This window comes from Macrotis lagotis, chromosome 4 (assembly GCF_037893015.1).
Source record: "Macrotis lagotis isolate mMagLag1 chromosome 4, bilby.v1.9.chrom.fasta, whole genome shotgun sequence".
NCBI classification, from domain to species: domain Eukaryota; kingdom Metazoa; phylum Chordata; class Mammalia; order Peramelemorphia; family Peramelidae; genus Macrotis; species Macrotis lagotis.
The window spans coordinates 160925240-160946573 of NC_133661.1; the positions used below are offsets into that span (position 1 = coordinate 160925240).

At 34.5% G+C, this 21334-nt stretch overlaps 1 protein-coding gene across 2 annotated transcripts in view; it reads right to left on the bottom strand.

Annotated features, from left to right (window-relative positions):
* Nucleotides 1-21334, bottom strand: part of UACA (uveal autoantigen with coiled-coil domains and ankyrin repeats) — a 95932-nt gene that overhangs the window by 38623 nt on the left and 35975 nt on the right. Inside the window, exons 1-4 of one of the 2 annotated variants that reach the window (XM_074234523.1) lie at nucleotides 20094-21069; nucleotides 17936-18069; nucleotides 3816-3910; nucleotides 838-902 (exon numbers count right to left, since the gene is read on the bottom strand). In XM_074234523.1, coding sequence (XP_074090624.1) covers nucleotides 838-902; nucleotides 3816-3910; nucleotides 17936-18069; nucleotides 20094-20132 — 333 coding nt within the window. In that variant the 5' untranslated portion in view covers nucleotides 20133-21069. Of the gene's footprint in view, nucleotides 1-837; nucleotides 903-3815; nucleotides 3911-17935; nucleotides 18070-20093; nucleotides 21070-21334 lie in introns of those variants that run through there. The other variant, XM_074234522.1, reaches the window with a different exon arrangement.

The window sequence follows — 21334 nt, forward strand, 5'->3', positions numbered from 1 at the left end:
ATAAATACAATTTTTACTAGGATTCCAAAATAAAAATCAGATCTTAAGATATTTAGCTTTAGTCAATGTTCAGTGAAAGTCAAACCTTTTACAGTTTGCCTTGTTTCATTATCTAATTTGATATGCAAGGATGCCCAATAGTTAAGTGCAATAATATTTCACTAAAGATAAAAAGTGATTTATTAAATAATATAAAAAGGCATTTTATGAAGTTTTAATCAGAGGATAAACTATGCTTAAATTTCAACAACCAGAAAAAGTTTCAACTGCTATTACTAATTTAATGTTATTGATTTTAAAAAACAAAGAAAATTTACAGAAATTTAACCATACCTTAGAATGTTTAATTCAAGGAATCTCAAATTTAGTAAAAACCACCACTACCATAACAAATTCCTTTCCATTAAATAATCAGTTGAATAAATGAATTTTTCACTGGTAGTTTAATATTCTATAAACATTTTATAAAATTCTTCTTAGTTGACAGACTCTAGACAATACTGTACAAAAGTCTTTAAAATGGAAGGAAAACAAAGTAGCACTATATGTTGAATTATGCTAATTTTAAATTAGACCATACCCATATAAACTAGAATGGCAAAAATTTCTAATCTCAGCTACTGTCAACAGGAAGGTAGTCTTCATAGTTTATTTTTAATATACTAAGTTATGCAATTCATTTCCCCCAGTTTTCATTTAACATTCCTCCATCCAAAAAAAAGTATAAACAAGTCTGAATAAAGCATTTTTATTTAATCCAAAGTTTACAACAATTAACATTAAAACAAGCCTTAGTATATAATTAAGATAATAAAATATACTGTAATTTTTCATTACCTGTAAAAGCTTTTGTAAGCATAAAGCATGTCCATATTTTGCAGCAAGTTGAAGGGCATTTCTCCCTATTAAGTAAAGTCTAATTAATATATATTTCATTTGAATAAGGTACACATATAGACTAGAAACTATACATTTTTTTAGTCTTGGTCACCAGAAGGTAAGGATGACCCAGTAAGATTTTCTTAAGGAACAAGTAAAAATAGAATACTGTCAAAGAAAGCACAATGAAACAAGATTATACATACCAATAGCCACATATTAGGTGTCTTAAGTACCAGGTGTTTTTGTTCTCAGTAAAAAGTTATCAAATGTCTTCAATAAAGTGGGCAAATGAAAGAGATTTGACAAGTCAAAGTAATATCTTCTGACTAATTCCCACCATTTTAAGGAGTATTCCAACTAATTCATGCAAAAATGTGATTTTAGAACTATTACGATCATAAGAGTGATCAAAGTAAGAAGGCTCTTGTTTATTGTGCTTCTTCACTCAGTTAACAAAACATTCTTGTTAAGTAAGGCACACAAGGTTCTGCTCAAAACTATTCCTGGTTCCATAATACTGCTAAAATAAAATACAAACTCTTTCACCAACCAGTTTTTTTTCCCCTTAGTCTCTTTGATGTATTCTTATATTCCAGCCAAATCAGAATGCTAACCCTTTCCTTCACGCATTTTCTGCCACTGTTCCTTTGTATGTTTGGCCCTTGGTTCAAGTCTTCCTCTACTCCAGTCCATTCTCAATTTTTCCATCAAAGTGACCTTAAAGCTCCCACTCCTCACCCACCACACCCCATTCCATCAATTCAAGGGCTCCCTATTATCTTCAAGATCAAACTTAAAAACCCTCTAAAGTCTTTAATGTCCCAACCCCTTCTTTCCAATCTTTTGCAAGGCACTGGGGTTAAGTGGCTTGCCCAAGGCCACACAGCTAGGTGTCTGAGTCCAGATTTGAAACCAGGTACTGCTGACTTCAGGGCTGGTACTCTATCCACTATGCCACCTAGCCACCCCTTTTCCAATCTTTTAATACTTTATTCTGCTCCATATATTTATTGTATGATTCAGGAACATCAATCTCTGAGGTCTTTCATGTACAACAACACATCTCCCACATCTTCAAGCATTTTCCCTAGCAGTCTCCCATAAAGTGAATTTTCTCCCTTCTTGTCTCTGCCTCTTAGTTTCCCTAACTTCTTTAAACCTCAGCTGCAATCTTATCTTTTATAAGAAAGTTTTCCTGGTTCCCCTTAATGCTGAGACGCCCTCCAACATATCTTGCTGGTGTAGTTGTTTGCATGTTGTCTTTCTCACTAGATTTTGAGTCCCAGATTTTGTCTTTCTTTGTAACCTCAGTTCTTAGCAAAGACCCTGGCACCCCATAAGCACCTAATAAATGTTTGTTCATCTGCCACTCTGGGATATACTTCATCCTCTTGCTTCTCTCAAGTTCCATCTCTGCCACAAAACCTTTCTTGAGCTTTATCTCCCTCTTTGAATTCTCCTAGGGCATGGTTTCAAGCTCACATCACCCTCATCACACTTTGCTATGCCATCTTATGATTATTTATGTATATGTTGTATGCTTCTGAAGACAATTTGGTTCCTTAAGAGCATAACATAGGTGATCAAAAAATATTTGTTAAATTTATTACAAAGCTGAAAGATCATCTGAGAATACTGAAAAAAAGATAGTGTTACTTCTGCCTAAAATCACCTCTTCTGTTCACATTCCGGCTATGGCTAAAAAATTTTGCCTATCCTTCAAATGCAAATTCTTTATGAATTCTCCCCAATCAAGATATATGATCTTTCTTATACACTCTAAGACACTGTCTCAGCAAAGTAAATTGTGCCCTTTTCTTATTCCTACAAACATACTTTTAATTTCTTGAGATCAGGATATGTCTTATTCATAATTGTATTATCCTCACTGTCTAGGAGGGCCTTCTTATATGAAAGGCAATAATTTTTTTTTTTTTTTTAGGTTTGTGCAAGGCAAAAAGTGGCTTGCCCAAGGCCACACAGCTAGGTAATTATTAAGTGTCTGAGACCAGATTTAAACCCAGGTGCTCCTGACTCCAGGACTGGTGCTTTATCCACTGTGCACCTAGCCGCCCCGGCAATAATTTTTTTAACAGTTCAAATGCAAGTAATATTTCTGACACAAATCTAGCATAACACTTGAATATAATGTATAATAGTGATTATTTTTAGGTATATAAATATTTTTCTTAAATATAATTTCAGGAGTATATATGATATTTGGACCAATATAATAGTATATTAGATGATATGTGTAGAATATAGTTAAGACAAAGTGTCAAAAAAAGAAAGAATTTCAATCAATCTTTTATGTAGGTATGGGAGGGAACTTAGTTTACACTAGGGAAAAAAAAGTAGGCATTAATGTAACCCTAATTAAGAAGATAGGTGAGGGCAGTAAACATGATAAAAGGAAAACAGCCAGAGTAGAAAAATTGGCTTATTTTTATCTAGAGATTAAAAAGTGTTCCTTGAAGTATTCTGAGGAAAGGAGGACAGTGGGAAAATTTTTTTAAAAAAACAATATTTTATATCCAGCTTCCTTCAAATGACTTTGACTCTTCTAGAAGAGGAATTCTTAACCTTTTTTGTGACCCCCCCTTTGACAGTCTGATTAAGTCAGTGAACTGTTCTCACAATATGTAGGATTGCAAAGGAACCCAATTATGTATCAATAGTTATGAAAATATTTTTAAAAGCATGTTTATTGCTCCCAGATTAAGAACACTGTTCTAGAAGATATCTGATCCATTTTTCTATCTGCCTTTCCCTTTCTAAGGTAAAATAAATATAAATGTGCATCTGTATTTACAATATTTTCCCCAGTTATATAAAGCTAGAAAGTTGTTCCTCCTTTAAAAAGCTTGAAGGAGACAATGTCTTACAGATCATTTGGTATTCTACAAAAGTAAATGCTGAAAAAAACTTAATACCTGCACCATCACTGGCAGTTATCTCATCTCCAACTCCATGTACAAGAATGGCATTCAAACACTCCAAATTTCCCTTTGATGCAACAACATGGAATCTAAACAAAAAGGAAAAAAATATAATATTGCACAGGAAATGCCAAACAAAAAAATAATTAAATCTTATTTTATTATATCATATACCTAAAAAAGGATAAAGTACATACAATTAGAAACTTCTTTACTATAATAATTTTATTAAACTTGCTCATTTTTAATTATTTGAAAGGCTCCCTAAAAAAATTTCCTATAAAGGGAAAAGATGGGGAATATGAAAAAAGAGGGAAGGGGGGAAGGAGAAAAAGGAAGGAAAAAGAAAAGAGAAGGAAGAAGAGGAGGTAGAGAAGAATAAAGGGCTAGAAATTTAATTAGCCCTTTTTACTAGTTCAAGTACATTGACTTTCAAATGCCTAACTCAAGCACAAAGTTGGCAAGTTAATACTACAGCCTTGTAGTATAAAGTGTGTCAACATAGCCAATATATGCATGTGTAATTCTTTTTTTATAAGAGAAAGGAAGAAAGAGAACTTAGACCTATTCTCAAATATATTCTCAACGATATTGTTAATTTTTTCGAGGAAGCATGTTATAATAGAAAGGTATCTGATTTTGTTTGAGAGACCTTAGGTCCAATTACCAGTTCTACTACTTTCCATTAATGGAATCAACTGATCTTCAAACTAAATCCTATGATACTAAATGACTTGGTACATAAGATGGGAATTAAATATCTGGGATGGAAAGGAAGGAGAAAAGACATGGGAAGCAGCTTGACAGATCTATCATAAACTCAGAGGAGGCAAGATCAAGTGGACCTGAGATTTCATTTGTACATTCTCAGATAAGAAAATCCTCTACCAATACAGAGAGACACCTTCTCTGTAACTTATAGTCTTAGAAAGTTGCCTCAAATATAGGGAAGTAGCTTATACAGGATCACTTTATTAGTATGTGTCAGAAGGAAGAAAGGAAGAGGGGAATTAGGTGAGCAGTAAGGAGAGGAGGGGAAGATGGGGAAAATGAAGGAAAAAGAAAAGGAAGAGGAAGAAGAATTGGAGAAGAATAAGGATTTTTATAAGGCTCTATGATTTGCAAAGTGCTTTATGAGTTTGTAGTTTACAAATGAGTTAACGGCTAAAAGAGACTTCAACTCTAGAGCTCTATCTACTATGGCAATTTTCATATGATGAATAAAAACTAAGATAATTAAAAACAGAATGATGGTGGTACCATTTCCATTAGTGTCCAAGAAATTTCCAGGAAATCTCAAGTTAGCAATCCTGCAAACATTCCATTCTGATTTCTGACATCTTACCCTAATGAACGGGTCCCTTAAGAAAAATTTATTATCTCTCCCTTCAAAGCCCCACCTAATAGGGGAGGGGGGGAAAAACAAATTCCTTCTAACAGGTATATTCAGGAAAAAAATCCATTCATTGAACTAGCTAATTAAAGAAAAAAAGGGGGGAAATGCCTGTTCTACATCCAGAATATGTCACAAGATGGATAACCTGCTTCATCATCAATTCTCTAGAATCATGGACTATCAGTATGTTGCTAAAAGTTCTCATAGTTTTTTGTTTTTGTTTTAGTTTTCGCAAGGCAATGGGGTTAAGTGACTTGCCCAAGGCCACACATCTAGGTAATTATTAAGTGTCTGAGGCTGGATTTGAACTCAGGTACTCCTGACTCCAGGGCCGGTGCTCTATCCACTTTGCCACCTAGCCACCCCTGTTCTCATAGTTTTTAAAGTTGTTTGTAATAGCATTGTTATCTTATAAATTCTTAGTTTATAAATCCTTAAAGCTGTTCATTTTTATCTTATTAATGTTACAAACTTTTTCTGCTTCTGCTCATTTCACTCTTTAGCAATTTATACAAAGTTTTCCTTATCTCTTTGAAATCATATTTCATTTCTTTTACCACAATTATATTCCATATTATTATAAATTTTTCATGCATATATCTTTATTTCAATTTGTTTGAATGTTGAGAGAATTAAACTAATTTTCTATCACTGCCTTATTGATCATATTAAGTGTTAATTGATTTTGCTGCAACTAAGTGTCTAAGTCATGGTTCTTTGTTTTTGTCTCTGAACTTTCATCAGAATTCAGCTGACCTGTAATGGGTTAAGTTTAAAAATCCATTTCTCTTGCAAATCATTGATCTATTCTTGCCTCAAGGAATTCTATTAATCTTGGGGAATGTCAATTGCCATAAGGGAGCCTGGCCTAAAATCTTTACATCATATCAAGGTATCTTTCAGGAATGTGTGATTTGCTAACCAAATAAGTCTGGGCCACTATCTTCCAGGTAGACTCAAAAAAGGTGAAGGGGTTGATGCTAGGCTAGGCCCCATTACCAACTTCCAAATAGTCATATTTTTCTCCACACCTCAGCTATGTAACCAATCATGTTTCCCTCAAACCTGATCATAATTTACCCTATACTATTCTTTGTTCTGTACTCCTCAAAACCTATAAAATGGGAGCTGTCTTTTTTGCTCAGGGTCTTTGACTGGAAACTTTGCCATATATTGACCCATTTTATTCTCAGGTTACTGACCCTGATAATAAAATGTTATCTTGCTCAGAGAAGCACACCTCAATTTACCTTTTTCTTTTATTTTCCTTGTGACATATATATGTACCACATTTTGCTCAGGTTTGATGGGCATCTCATTAGTTTCCAGTTATTTTACCAACATAAAAGTGGATACTAAAATATTTTTGTACATATAGGATCCTTATCTTTTTCTTTGAACTCCTTTGACCATAGACCTAACATTATTCTAAATTACTTTCTAAAATGTCTGGACCCATTCATATGTCCACCAACTGTGCATCAATGTGCCTACTTTTCCACAGACCCTCCATCAACTGTTTTCTCTTTTTTTGTCAAGTTGATGTGTGTGAGATAGGGAAAAAAGTTCTTTCAGTGATTTGGAACATTTTCTTCATATACTTACAGATACCATAAACAACTGACTATTCAATTCTTAGACTACTTATCAATGGGGAAATGACTCTTATACTTAGAAATTTGAGTCAGTTCCTTATATATTTATCTTGGAAATGAGATGCAGCTTTCCTAATTTCCCAAGCAACCTGACTGGCCCAGTTTCCTTGAAACAACTTTCTATTCAGAGGCATAAAAGGTCCCAAAGGTCAGTAACCAAGAGTCTCAGACTTGGTGAGTGCCTGAGACCCACTCTGGTCCCTAAAGTCTGATGAATTAGAGACCAGACAGTTTCCAGGAGGGAACAAGAGTTGAGGGGAGTTGTCCAACACCCAAAGAAGCTAAGGCTCACTACAACTTTTTTGCATATTCTTGCTATGTTAATATAAAGTAAACATCTTTTTTTAAATGTTTGGGATGTGTGAGTGCCTCATTTCATCTCAACACTGAATCTGAACTAAGAATGCTAACTTTAGAAGAGTACCTAAAATATTTTTTAATCTTAGCTTTTGTAGAATTAGTAATGCAAAAACATTTTAGTTTTATATAATCAAAATTATCCTTCATGTAATCCAAATTTATCTATGATCCTCTCTATATCCCTTGTTTGGTAATGAAATTTTCTTCTATCTACAGATGTGACAGGTAGCCTTTTTCCTCATTTTTCTAATTTCTTTATATGATGTGACCTTTTATGCCTAGGTAATAAATCCATGTGGAACTTATCTAGGTTTAAGGTAGGAAATGTTGATAAAAATCTAATTTCTTTCATACTGCTATATGGTTTTCCCAAAAGTTGTTATGAAACTGAATCCTTATACCAGTACCCTGGGTCTTTCTAGGCTACTGAATTCCCTTGCTTCTGTTATATTGCATTCCTAATCTGTTCTACAGATCTAACCCTGTTTAATCTGTACCAAACTGTTTTGAGAATTACTGCTCTATAATATAGTTTGAGATTTGTTATTGCTAGGCTCTCTTCTTTCACTTTTTTTCCCCCCATTATTTTCTCTCAGTCTGTCTTAGAAGTAGCACCTGCAGCTGGGCAACTAGGGATTAATTTTCTTCTAAAAGAAAAATAGGCAGAGCCAAGATGGCAGCATGAGAACAGACTTTTCCAGAAGTTCTCTCCAAAATATTTCAAAGATCTTAAAAATTTCACTCTAAATTTTTGAGAGACAGAACCCATAAGAAAGAAGATCTGGTGAAGAAGATCCAGCCCAAGGTAACCTGAAAGATCATGAGAGGGCTCTGTTCCAAAGGGTTGAAGAGAGCGGTAGTGCAGCCAGGATCACCAGATCAGAGCAAAGGAGCTCCAGCCTTCCAGAAACATCCAGCGGGGCAATCTGGGTATAGGGTTTGTGGCAGGCTTGTGGCAGTAGAAGCAGTTTTCTGACCTGCCAACCCAGGGAACACCAAGCACAACTTGGAAGATCAGTGGGAAAACCTCTGCCAGTACAAGCACAAAGCCCAGGCCAACTTGGCCCTCAATGCAGCTGTGACTCTCAGCACAGTCACAGCCATCAGAGCAGTCCAGGCCCCAGGAAATTTAAGCAGACCAGTGGAGCTGCCTAGCAGGGATCCACCCAGCAGCTCCTCCCAGAGCCCTCAGCCCATGGAAGGTAAGGGGGTAGGGGGAAGACTGTCAAGGTCTCTCCTCTGTCCCTGGTATTAAACACTTCTGCTTTGTCCATATTCAGATCCTGGTCACAGTCTGGGGCCCTCCACTACCATTAAAGCAGAGACCCTCCCCACAGCTCCAGAACAGAGGGTAGTGCTTGTGGTCATCCAAAGACCAGAGCACAGGTCAGGAGAGCAGTCAGAGCCTCTCATAAGACCTTGAAGGAACTGAGGTCCTTGCAGGGGGGGTGTCCCAGTAATACTCAAAAGCAAGCGAAGCATCCCAAAACCAGGGCTGCTCTAGGGAAATGAGTAAACAGAAAAAAAGGAACCTGACCATAGACAATTACTTTGGTTCCATGGATCAAAACATACACTCAGAAGATGAGAAAGTCCCAAGTTTTTGTATCCAAAGCATCCAAGAAAAGTAAGAGCTGGGCAGAGCTATGGCAGAGCTCAAAAAAGATTTTGAAATTCAAGGGAGTTGGGAGGAAAAACTGGGAAGAGAAATGAGAGAAATGCAGGAAAAACATGAAAACCAAGTTAGCAGCTTAGTCAAGGAGATTCCCCCCAAAATGCTGAAAAAAACAACATGTTAAAAACTAGTTCAGGTCAAATGGAAAAAGCAGAATATTGTGAAAAGCATTATTGGCCAGATGGAAAAGGAGTTAAGAAAGCTCTCTGAAGAAAACAATTCCTTCAAATATAGAATGGTGCTAAAGGAAGCCAATGACTGTGAGAAATCAAGAAACGATAAAACAATATACCAAAATAATGAAAAACTAGAAGAAAATGTGAAATATCTCATTAAAAAAAATGATCTGGAAAACAGATTCAGAAGAGACAATTTAAAAATTATTGGGCTACCTGAAAGTCATGATCAGGAAAAGGGCATTGACTTCATTTTTGAAGTATTTCTACAGGAAAACTGCCCTGGGGGGCGGCTAGGTAGTGGATAAAGTACCAGCCCTGGAGTCAGGAGTACCTGGGTTCAAATCCAGTCTCAGACACTTAATAATTACCTAGCTATGTGGCCTTGGGCAAGCCACTTAACCCCATTTGCCTTGCAAAAACCTAAAAAAAAAATACCCTGATATCCTAAAAGCTGAGAGCAAAATAGAAACCGAGAGAATCCACTAATCTTCTACAGAAAGAGATCCCAAAAAAATAACCCCCAGGAATATTATAGCCAAGTTCCAGAACTCCCAAGTTAGAAAGAAAAAATTACAAGAAGCCAGATAGAAACAATTCAAATATCGTGGTGGGGTAATCAGGATTACACAGATTTAGCAGCATCCACATTAAGGGCTGGTAGGGCTTGGAATATAATGTTCCAGAAGGCAAACAAGCTTGGAATGCGACCAAGAATCAAGTACCCAGCAAAACTGAACATCCTCTTCCAGGGGAAAAGATGGATATTTAAGGAAACAGGGGAATTTCAAATGTTCCTGTTGAAATAGCCAGAACTGAACAGAAAGTTTGATCTTCAAGTACAGGACTCAGCTGAAGTATAGAGAGGGTGAACGAGAAGGGTAAATTATGAGGGATTTAATGACGTTTAACTGCATGTATTCCTGCATGGAAACAAGATATTGATAATATTCATATGAACTTTCTCATTTAATAGAGCAGTTAGAAGGAGCATATATAGACAAGGCATAGGAGAGAGCTGAATTTGAAGATATAATATACTGTAAAAATAGAGTCAATAGGTGAAAAGGAAATGTACTGGGAGAAAGGGAAAGGAGAAGGAGAGTAGGCTAAGATATTTCATGTAAAAGAGTTAAGAAATAGCTTTTGCAATGGTATGGAAGGGGAGGAAGGTGAAAGGGAATGAGGAAGCCTACATTCTCATCGGAAATGGCTCAGAGGATACAACATATTTACTTAATAGAGTATAGAAATCTAGAAGAAAAAGGAGAGAAAGGGGATGGGGGAGTGGTGGGGGGGATATAGGTGATAGAGGAGAAGGTAGATCATGGGAGAGGATAGTCAGATATACATTTTCTTTTTTACTTTTAGCAAGCAAGTGGGATTGGGTGGCATGTCTGGGACCCCATGGCTGGGTGATTGCTGGGTCTCTGGGGTAGGATATGAGTTTGGTGTCTCCTGGCCCTAGGGCTGGTGCTCTGTTCACTGCACCGCTAAGCTGCCCCATAGCCCATTTTTGAAGAGGGACAGAATGAAAGGAGAGAGAAAATATAATAAATGGTAGTGGGGAGGAATGGATGGAGGGAATTATAATCAGCAACATTAACTGTGGAAAAATATGGAAGCAACTTCTCTGATGGACTTATGATAAAGAATGTAATCCACCCCAAAGACAGAGCTGATGGTATCTAAACACAGACTGAAGAACAATTTTTTTCTTTCTTTCACTTTATTTCTTGTGAAATTTTTTATTTTTTGTGGGTAGAGGGGGAGGTTATGTTTACTCTTACAACAAGACTCTTTTAGTAATGTGTAAATTTAAAAAAATAAAAAATAATACAGGAAAAAAGAAAAATAATCCTGGACAGCAAAAAATTTGAAACAAAATGGTTGGGAATAAATTGTGCTATAAGAATGTAATGCAATTATATTAGAAATGATTGAATGAAAAATTCAAAGAAACATAAAAAAAACAGGGAATATATATATATATATATATATATATATATATATATATATATATAATGGCTATGATGTGATAAACAAAAACAACACTAAAGGACATCTAAACTCAGATTAATTACAATGACCATCATGGTCACAGGTAAGAGATGATGAACATTTCTCTCCACTGGAAAGAAATAATGCACTATATATGAAGAATGTTGTATATGTTGCTAGACAGGATCATCAGGTTTTGTTTAACTTTTTTTTTGGTATAAGGGAGGGTTCAATGGAGAGGGGAATATCAGGAAATGAAAAGAATATTAAATAACAAAGACATAAAAAACTTTTTTTGAACAATAAAGTCCAATAGACTCTCAGGAGATCCAAATACGACTCTGGCTTCAAAGAAAAATATATAAGCTTTGTGACTAAGCAAGTCACATCTCCAGGGCTCAATGAATGGAGAATATTAAACTAAATTATTTCTAAGGTTTCTTTTAGCTATAAAATTCCCTATTTCTATGAAAAGGCATTCGGTATATTTCACACATAATAAAGAATATGTAATTAAATCTCCATTTCTCTCCTTCCTTTTCCTTCCTATTACCCTCTTCAGTCACAGCCAAAAGAGCTAACTGATAACTATGAAAAGATCTTATTTCTCATCTTTTCCCCCTAGGACTAAAGACAAACTCTTATTTGGAATTTAAAAACTTTCACAATATGATTTAAACTTACCTTTCAAGACTTAATGCCTATTACTGAGACTCTGAAGAATCTTAGTTCTAGTTAAATTGGGTAAATTCCTTCCCAATACAAGAAACTGTCCCTCTACAAAGGCTATCCCTGTCTGTTCTGCCCAGAATACAGTTCCTTCTTACCATCTCCAACTCCTTTCAAAACTCACTTCAAGAAATATCTCTTACAAAGATCTTCTCAGATTCCTTCCTTGCCCCTCTACCATACTTTCTCCCTATTCCATACCCCAAATTGCTTTTTTTACAAATTTTATATTTTTATATACATACACACACATACACAAATACATACATACATATATAGGTACACACACACACCCCCTATATATGCTTCCCCAACAGAATGTTAAGTTCTTTGAGAGTAAAGTTAATTTCATTTTAGCTTTGTATCCCTAATTCCTAGCACAAAGTGCTGCACAAAGTAGGAGCTTAATAAATCTTTGATAAATTTTCAGACAATAGGATTTGACACTCTGATTATCCTCCTCTGAAGACAAATTGATATAGAATTTGATGGCAATGGTTCAAAAACTTTTCTAAGGAAAGAGGGAGGTGAACAGTCAAGTCTTATAAAAATACAAGGTACTTTACACCTAGATATGTATAAAGCAGACATGGCACTTCATTAAACAAAAATGTTTCATGGGAAACAAAAATATATATTTGATAACATGGGCATGTTCTGAGCAGCAGATAAGTTCCTAAAAACTGTATGTTACTAAAACCTCTTAAATGCTATAAAAGGAACAATTGTCATGAATCTTGTTGTAAAAATCCTTTTTGCAATGAAATCAAAGCAAGCGCACACACACACACACACACAACTTGCAATATGTCTTATAAATTCAGATTTTCTTATATTCTAGCTCCTTTTAAGGTATACCAGTACTATGGAACATAACTAATTTATTTTTTAAATTAAAATTCCTCCTTACTAATAGCCTGATTTATTTTCAACTGAAATTAACTGAATAAACACTATGATATAATGGTTACTCAAAATAAGCTAGTTCAAAACACTATTCCTATAATTTTAGTTCAGACAGGAAGTATCTTGGTATGTTTAATCCATGACCAAACTACATGATGTTTTCATTAAAGAAAAATATATATGAGTGAGAGTAAAGGGTGGAGAAAGAATTCTTATCTCTGCAATTCTAAATAACAAAAGCATACTAATATGAATTCCGTAACAGACAAATTCTCTCAATAATATATTGCCAACAACTATTATTTTTTCCAAGTTAAAGTTCACAGTACATCAAAATGCACTTTTACAATAATAACCATAAAACTAATGAATTTAAGTTTCAAATTGAACAGGAGAATGAACAAAACATTTTAAGGAAAATCACAATACTTACAACACTATTCTTTTACACACACACAAACACACACACATACACACACACATACACACACACATACACACACACACACACTTCAATGCACATCTAGCCCCAAATATAACTAGCTTTCACATTCTTCCTACTTGAGTTCCGGAAGAAAAAACAAACAACATGTGGAAATCACTAGCAAGAATTAGATTATGTCAGTGTTTCCGTTCCTGAGTGCTATTGTTCTGACTTGAAATTCTGGAAAATTGGAAAGGAGAAGACTTAAAATGGATGACATTATCATTAAAGAATAACCTATTTGATGTTCCCCTAGCATATTGGTTTGGAATACAGTTCAGACATTTAATAAATTAAATGAAACCATTTAAGAATAAGAAAATAAATACAACCTATATTGAAATGATTATATTTGTGTACTGTGGGGGAAAAATACATCCTGCCTAAAATACATTCTTAAAGTACATTTTTATTTTACATTGCATTTTCCTTCTCTCTTTAAAATGAATTTGTATTTACCAGCATATATATTTTGTAATTACAAAACTATGAATATATTAAGTCAGCACTCTCTCTCCCAGTAGACCATATAATATGGGACCTATAATTTAAAATAAAACACTAGGCCTTAAAACACTAAAAAAGTCCCTTTGAAAGCTCCTTATTAAGATTTCTGGCTTCAAGTCATTTTTTTTTAATATTTTGATTCCTGTGGTCATGAAAATAATAATGAAATCCAGGGGTGAAAAGGTTTTCTCTCTCTTTTAAAGTAAATTAGCATGTTATCTAGAATACATTTTGTGTTAAGGATTTTCTGGTTTCTCTACATGGTTAAATTCCTAGATACCAGTTCTGTGGGAGACTCATTTAATTACTATGTGACTAAACCTATTCTTTTCTAATTGCTGTTTCTTTTTTTAATCTCAGTTCTTTTGTTTTTCCAAATCCTAATTCTCCAAATCATTATATTTTCTTCTATTTTTACTAGCATCATTTTTATTTTCTCTCTCTGGGATCAAAAAATATACACTACAAAAAGAACTGCTATAAATATTTTTGTACACATAAATCCTATTCCTTTATGTATTTATTTGTTTACTTATTGGATCGCTTTGACCAAGCAATAGCATTACTTGAGATTCAAAAAAAAATTTTTTTTAAAGAAAATGGATCTATATGTACAAGAACATCTAAAACTGTTCTTTTTGTTGTGGCAAAGAATTAAAAATTGAGGAGATAGCTGTCAATTGGGGAAATGGATGAATAAGCTACAATATATGATTATGATGCAACACTATTGTCCTATAAGAAAAGATGTGCAGGCAAATTTCAGACAAACCTGTAAAGATTTACATAAACTGATGCAAAGTGAAGTGAGCAGAATTGGCAAAACACTGTACATGGGAATAGACATACTGTGTGATGATCAACTAGAAAAGACTTGATGATTCTCAGAAATGCAATGATTCAGGACAATTTCAAAGTAATTATGACCAAAAATGTTACCTGCCTCCAGAGAAAGAACTAATAAGACTCTGAAGGCAGATTAAAACTTTCCTTATTTTTCTTGTTGCTGGGTTTATTTGGGGGATTTCTGATCTGTGTTTTCTTTCACAACATGCCTTTCACAATTTTAAAAACAAATAAAATAAAAAAGTTTTTTTTAAAAAGATAACAGATATATATCTAAGTGCTGCTCCTAAAAAGCTATGACTGAGGCAAGTCATTTAACATGTCTAGGTCTCAGTTTCCTCATCACAAAAGCAAATGGACTTTTGGGTGATAATGTGATCATGCTAAAACAGTGGTTTCTAATGTGTGAACCACAATACTGAAAAAATTCTTAAACATCTGAGCCTTTCAAATGAAATAGACAAGGTAGGAGCACACAACACAGTCACTACTGTTCAGAATCTCATATTCTAATACATTTTCTATTCTTTATTTTATATATATTACTTGCTCTATAGATATAGATCCTTAGTAAAATTTAAGGGTAAATAATAGAAAAATTTGGGGGGAATTAAAATCTAACCTTTACCTCATTTTTGGACATTTAAGTTGGAAGGCTGAGAAGAATTCCCAAATATTGTCTGTCTTAGAACAAACAGAAATTTGTAAGATTTTGAGCTGAAAAGATATTTAGAGAACTTCTGATTTTCTCACTTTACAACTGAGAAATTATCCATTAATGTTAAACAACTTTGTCACTTACAAGCAATATCATACAGTAGGAAGAAAAAGCCCCAAAAGTGGTATCCAGGACTATGGAAAAAGGTAGTTAGCTGCCTCAAGCCCTATACCATTCAGAAAAATAGAGGCTAAAGAGGAAAGCAGTGAAAGAAAGAGGCCTGAGGCTCATGTTTCCAGTTTTAGCCCATAAACAATCTTTACCCACAAAGACAAAGAGAAAGGACTACCAGTCCCTTCTCCAAACACTCAGCAAGGTTTTTTAAATGACTTCTTCTCACCTTTATGGCTGCCCGTAAGGTTTATTTAAATATACTTAATCAGAATAAAAAGTATTGGCTGGGTAAAGAGATGACAGGGCCAGAATCAGCAAATTAGATTAGAGGAAGCGTTTATTAAGTTTTCTACTTGCCAGGGGCATCTTGATGGCAGAGTGAATAGAGTCAGACCTTACCCTCCTGAGTTCAATCTGGTCTCAGATACTTACTAGCTATGAGACGTTGGGCAAGCCACTTAAGCCTAATTTGCCTCAGCTTCTTTTTCTGTAAAATGAGCTGAAGAAAGAAATGGCAATTTCTCCAATATCTTTGCCAAGAAAATCCCAAATGCGGTCATAAAGAGGCAGATATGACTGAAAAAACTACTTGCAGGGTACATGCTAAAATGAGAATACAAATACAGACAAAATGAAAGTCTACCCTCAAATATTTATCTTCTAATGGGGATGATGGGGTTAGTTTAAAGCTCATAAAATGGAGTTGAAGAGGAGGAGCAGGGGAGGAAGGTAGTGTCTCTATGCAAGCAAGATTAGGAGAATGAGCATGACTGATGTTCCAAGAAAGAATTTACCAATCAGAATCAGGAGTACAGGCACCTCTAGAATAGTGCAAGGTAGACCTGTGCTGACAATTTTAGTGAGCTCAATTTAGTGCATTCCTACTAAAAGTTAACCACTCCCAAACCCAAGTACAATAGTATAGAAGACTACTCCAAAATGATACAAAGATATGTAACAGCACAAACTACTTTTCTATATCCTGAAACAACCTTCCCTGGCAAACAAAGTTGCCAACCACGAGCTAACTCTCCACTAATCTGGAAGCTTCCCAAACCCTTACCTGTACCCCAAGAAGTTGTAGGCAGGCATTTCCTCTTCCCAACATCTTGGGTATCTCTGAAACAACTGAAGGCAGGGAGACACCCAGATAATATCTTGTACAGGATTTGAGAGTCATCCTGCCTAAATTACACAAGTTAGAGACCATTCCTGAAATGAATGTGAGAGACTAGGACTAGACTTAGAGCATCCCAAAGCTAACAATCATGGAATTATGGGTGACAACACATTTTACTAATACTGGAGGATCCAGTCACATTCTCCTACCTTTTGAGAGGATTCATATAGACACAGGTAGATAAATAAATAGGAAAGAGAAGGTCCAGTGACATCCCACTCCTCTTTCTACCACTTCACTCACCCCCTACCCGCCCCCCCAAAATACACACGTGGAGGGAGTAACGTTACTCAGTCAGTCTTCATTTGAACCACCATTGACTTCCAACTGCCTTCAAGCTTGAGCTGAGGAGATACTAGGTCAATTCCATCCAGGTGCCAGAAAACTAGTGAAAAGAAACTCCCTTTAAACTATGCAGATATCAACTATACTGCCACTTCCAGACTTAGAAAAGTATGTGGGGCACTGACTTACCAGGGTTATACTGTCTGTTGAGGTGTGAAGCCAAATCTTCCTAATTTTTAAGGCTAACTAGCACTCTATCACCTACACTAAATGTGTTAAACTCATAGTCTGTTGGTTTACACAGCCTGCAAAACTTTCCATGCTCAGAGCAGGAATAAGATTAAAATGTAATTGGGAAACGTGTAACAAAAATTTTTAAAAATACAACACTGTTAATTTGTGGTTTTCTAATTCAATATGTAACCAGCAAGAATCTGTTTCTAAGCAAATTTGACACTAGTGCACAACCCTATGTAGGCTCTTGGCACCCAATTAACAAGAATACTTAGTAAAAATGGGAAATTACCAGATAGTTTACAGATAGGTAGAGAATAGTAAAAGGGACATATACCAGACCTCTGGTATCTTACAGTTTCTTTTCTCTTTCCCTATGCCCCAAACCATTATGATACCCTTCCTGCCTCTTGCACCAAATATGAAAATTCCTAATTATGGTTCTGGAAGAGAAGCTTGGACTTAACCTAGCCCAGAACCATAAGTACATCTAGATGGTTCTTTCATTTTAAGATCCATTATTCAAACAAAAAGTAATATAACATGGACAAGTCCTTAACTGCCCCACCCAACCGCCCCCAGCCCCTGGTAGTTCTTTAAGACTAAATTACAGATCAACTGTTGATCTGTATCAGTTTAAGTAGTTTCCACACAGGGAGTTCCCCAAACTGATGAAATTACAATCCAAAAGCAAAAGAAAATATATCTTCCAAACATGTTTTTGTTCACAAAAGAGCAGAAAGCTTTATTAAAATACTAAGAAAGACACACAGAGAAGTTATTAACTTTGCCCAGATAAAGCATTACCCAAATCCACCTAAAATATAATTGGAGTATTAGATACTTACGCAGATCTACCTTCCACATCTAGTTTAACAGGACTGATTCCCTTTTTAGCAAGGATACTGGACACCTTTTCTATATCTCCCCTTTCAGCTGCTTTCATTAGTCGGTCATCATATTTGCTCCAATCTGTTGCTTGCTACAAAAATGAAAAATAAAAGTTAATATATGACAAGTTATCAATAAATTTTTTTCATATGACACAAGAAAAGTGAAGATTCATTTTGTATTAACATTGTTAAGATACTGTAAATCCAAGGCTGGGCATTAGGAGAGATCTGGGTTTGAGTCTACCTCCAACACTCCCTGTGTAATGTGAAAATCACTTAAACTTTTGGAGTCACACCTTTATTACTTTGTGAAATAAGGATATTATTACTGTGGTGCCAATCACAGGTTAGGAGTATCAACTGAGATTATGTACATAAAGAACTTTGTAAATCCCTAAGACATTTTATAAATATCAGAGATATTTATAATTCTCCATGGTATTCACCTCCCTAACCCCACCAATTCTTGCTCTTCTCAGCTCTCTTCCCACGATGTTATTTTGTCTAAAGACATGATTTTGTGGAATCACATGGTCATGTTAAATCACGTATTCTGGTACAATATAATGAATTTTATTTTCCTAGCACATCAAATATGCACCATTTCCTATATGTTATTCTATGAACATTGCTATCACCAGGTTGAAAATCTACTGAGAATATAAATAATAAATGGGAGGATGACATTTTTACATATTCTTTTACCAGTAACAGAGAATGGTACTAAACATAGTTGTAAATATCTACATATCTTCTCAAAGGAAAACAACTTAGAGATATTAAAGTTAAAAGAAAATCACTAAGTCCAAAAGATCTAGGTCAAATGTAGTAAGATCCAGTAACATATTAAAGTTTTCAATTCTTTTTGTTTGTCACATAATTTGGAGAATATTTGCAACAGGCAGTTGTGCATATTTCAAGATGGCATTTATGATAAAAAAAAATCAAGGTAAATTAATACTGCTCCTAATAGTTATTCAGGCCATTTTTTATTTTATTTTTCTTTATACATTAGGTTGACACAAACATGAATCCATTATATGTACATAATAAAAAAATTAAAAGAAGAACAAAGAAAAAGTTTTGTTACTGACAGAGAATTCGTATAAAGGCTTAGATTTCATTATACAGGAACATTATTAGTTGTGGTTGGAGAAAAACATTAAGATAATTATTCTTAAATTAAAACTTTGATCTTTTCCCATTAAATAGAAACTACCAGAAGATGGAACTATTCTAGACATGTTGATCAAATCAGTGGTACTGTGAACTTCTAAATTTTAATAAACAAAAACTAAAACACTGCTACATGCCCCACTAAATATTGTGCCATTTCTCTAATCAATCTAGATATTTCTTGCCCATCTCTACACTTGATTAAGAATAGTTCCAGTAATATAAAACTGCTAGCCAAATTCGATCCAGTAACCACAAATGCCTACACATAATTAAAAGGCTTCTAATCTCAGTTCATGAATCCATAATCCCAAACAATATTCTTTAACTGACTTATCTTCATATATTTTCTTTACTATGTCTTATTTCTCCAAAAATAAGTCCTTAGGGCAAGGAGTAGGTTGAAATCAGCTCCCTGTCTTTCATAACACCTAAATGCTCTCAAAAATATTAAGCATTATTTTCCCCCACCATAAAAAAAGGAAAAAGAAAATCTGCTTTAAATATGGAAGACTAGTTTAACAAATTTAAACTAATAAATATCAACATTATAATAAAACTGCTTAGATAAGAAAGGGGTTTATAAATTAATAAGCAGGCTAATCAGAATACTTTTCTAAATCAAAATATAGTATTCTCCATATATTTAGTATTTGGATATTATTTCCTTATGTCAATTTCTACTAATCAAATAAGCAAAATGTAAATTATTGGTTGTGATTACAAAGCAATTCATTTTAGGCAAATGTATTAAGTCTCTCACATCTACACAAACAAAAACTTTTGCTAGTAACACTATTGTGTTAAATCAAATTAAAAAAGAAAACAGATTGAACACAATAAAGCAAACTAACAAATATTCATATTGTAGTATTAAAAATCAGACAGGAAACTCTTAAGGTTTTGTTTTGTTAGGCAAAATCATATGGATACCTACTCTCTTTTTAGCAGAACAGGAAAACCAACAGCTCATCATAAAGAAGACTTGGAGCTTCTTGTTGCCAGCAGCAAACTATGTAGGAGGCGTTAAGTTACAAACCTCAGCCATTCACACAAAACAAATACTCAGCCAAAACTTCTAAGCAAAGGCTCAGGACCTTTGTTTATAATGTTTCCTGTTTAACACTCATCTTGCTGAATTAGAAGTTTAGCTCGGATCCCTAACAGTATTTTCTTCGTCCTCCAGATCTTCCTCTGACTTCATAACGCTGGAAAAATGTCTCTCCCCTCACCCTGCACTTGATTAAGAACAGTCCTAAAGCAGGTACCTTAACTCCTCCTCTTATTCTCTATTTGCTGCCTTTTGGGCAATCCCTTTCAGGAAGGAACTTGGAAAATCCTACACACTACTAACTCAGCATCCAGCTGCTTTCTGTCTGCAACAAAGACCCTGAAATGACCCTGCTGTAAAGACACCATCTGAATGACCCTGCTCATACAATGCAAAGTTCTACAATGTAAAGTTCTATTTTGGATTCTATAGAACTTGACAGCTGAGTGCTAGAAAGAAATGGCTAAATATATACATATGTGTATATATTTATATAGAGATATACACGTGAATTTTTGTCCTCTTAACATTTTAGATCCTACTAAGAGCAAATAAGTCAATATATATAAGAATTTCTACTAAGGAACATGTCAAAACATCCTAACTGGCAGCCTGAGTGTCACATGTCTTCTAGATGTCAATATTATTTTTTAAAAATTATATACCACAATCAGCTTAAAATATAATGTAATCTGAATGTTAAAGGGCACACCATAAAAAAACTTTCAAGAGTACCTGATCAATTATTAAGAGAATTCATAATCTCCCCATCCCAAAGCAAGCATGAATAAAATATTTTTTAAAAAGGGGAGAGATAGAGAAATCATAATCAAATAAGGGAAAAGATGATCACAACATAAAATAGAAAACTTCACTTTCAAAAAAATGAAGAACTTTTTCATGAATACAACAAAATGCCATAGGTTAAGGAAAGGTATTAATTAATTGGAGGGGGGGGAATTTTTGAATCAAATTATCTTACAAGGATCTGTTATCCAAGATATCTTGCATAAAACTCAATTTATCTTATATATATGTATATATATATGTATATATATATATGTGTGTGTATATATATATGTGTGTGTGTATGTGTATACATATATATATATATATATATATATATA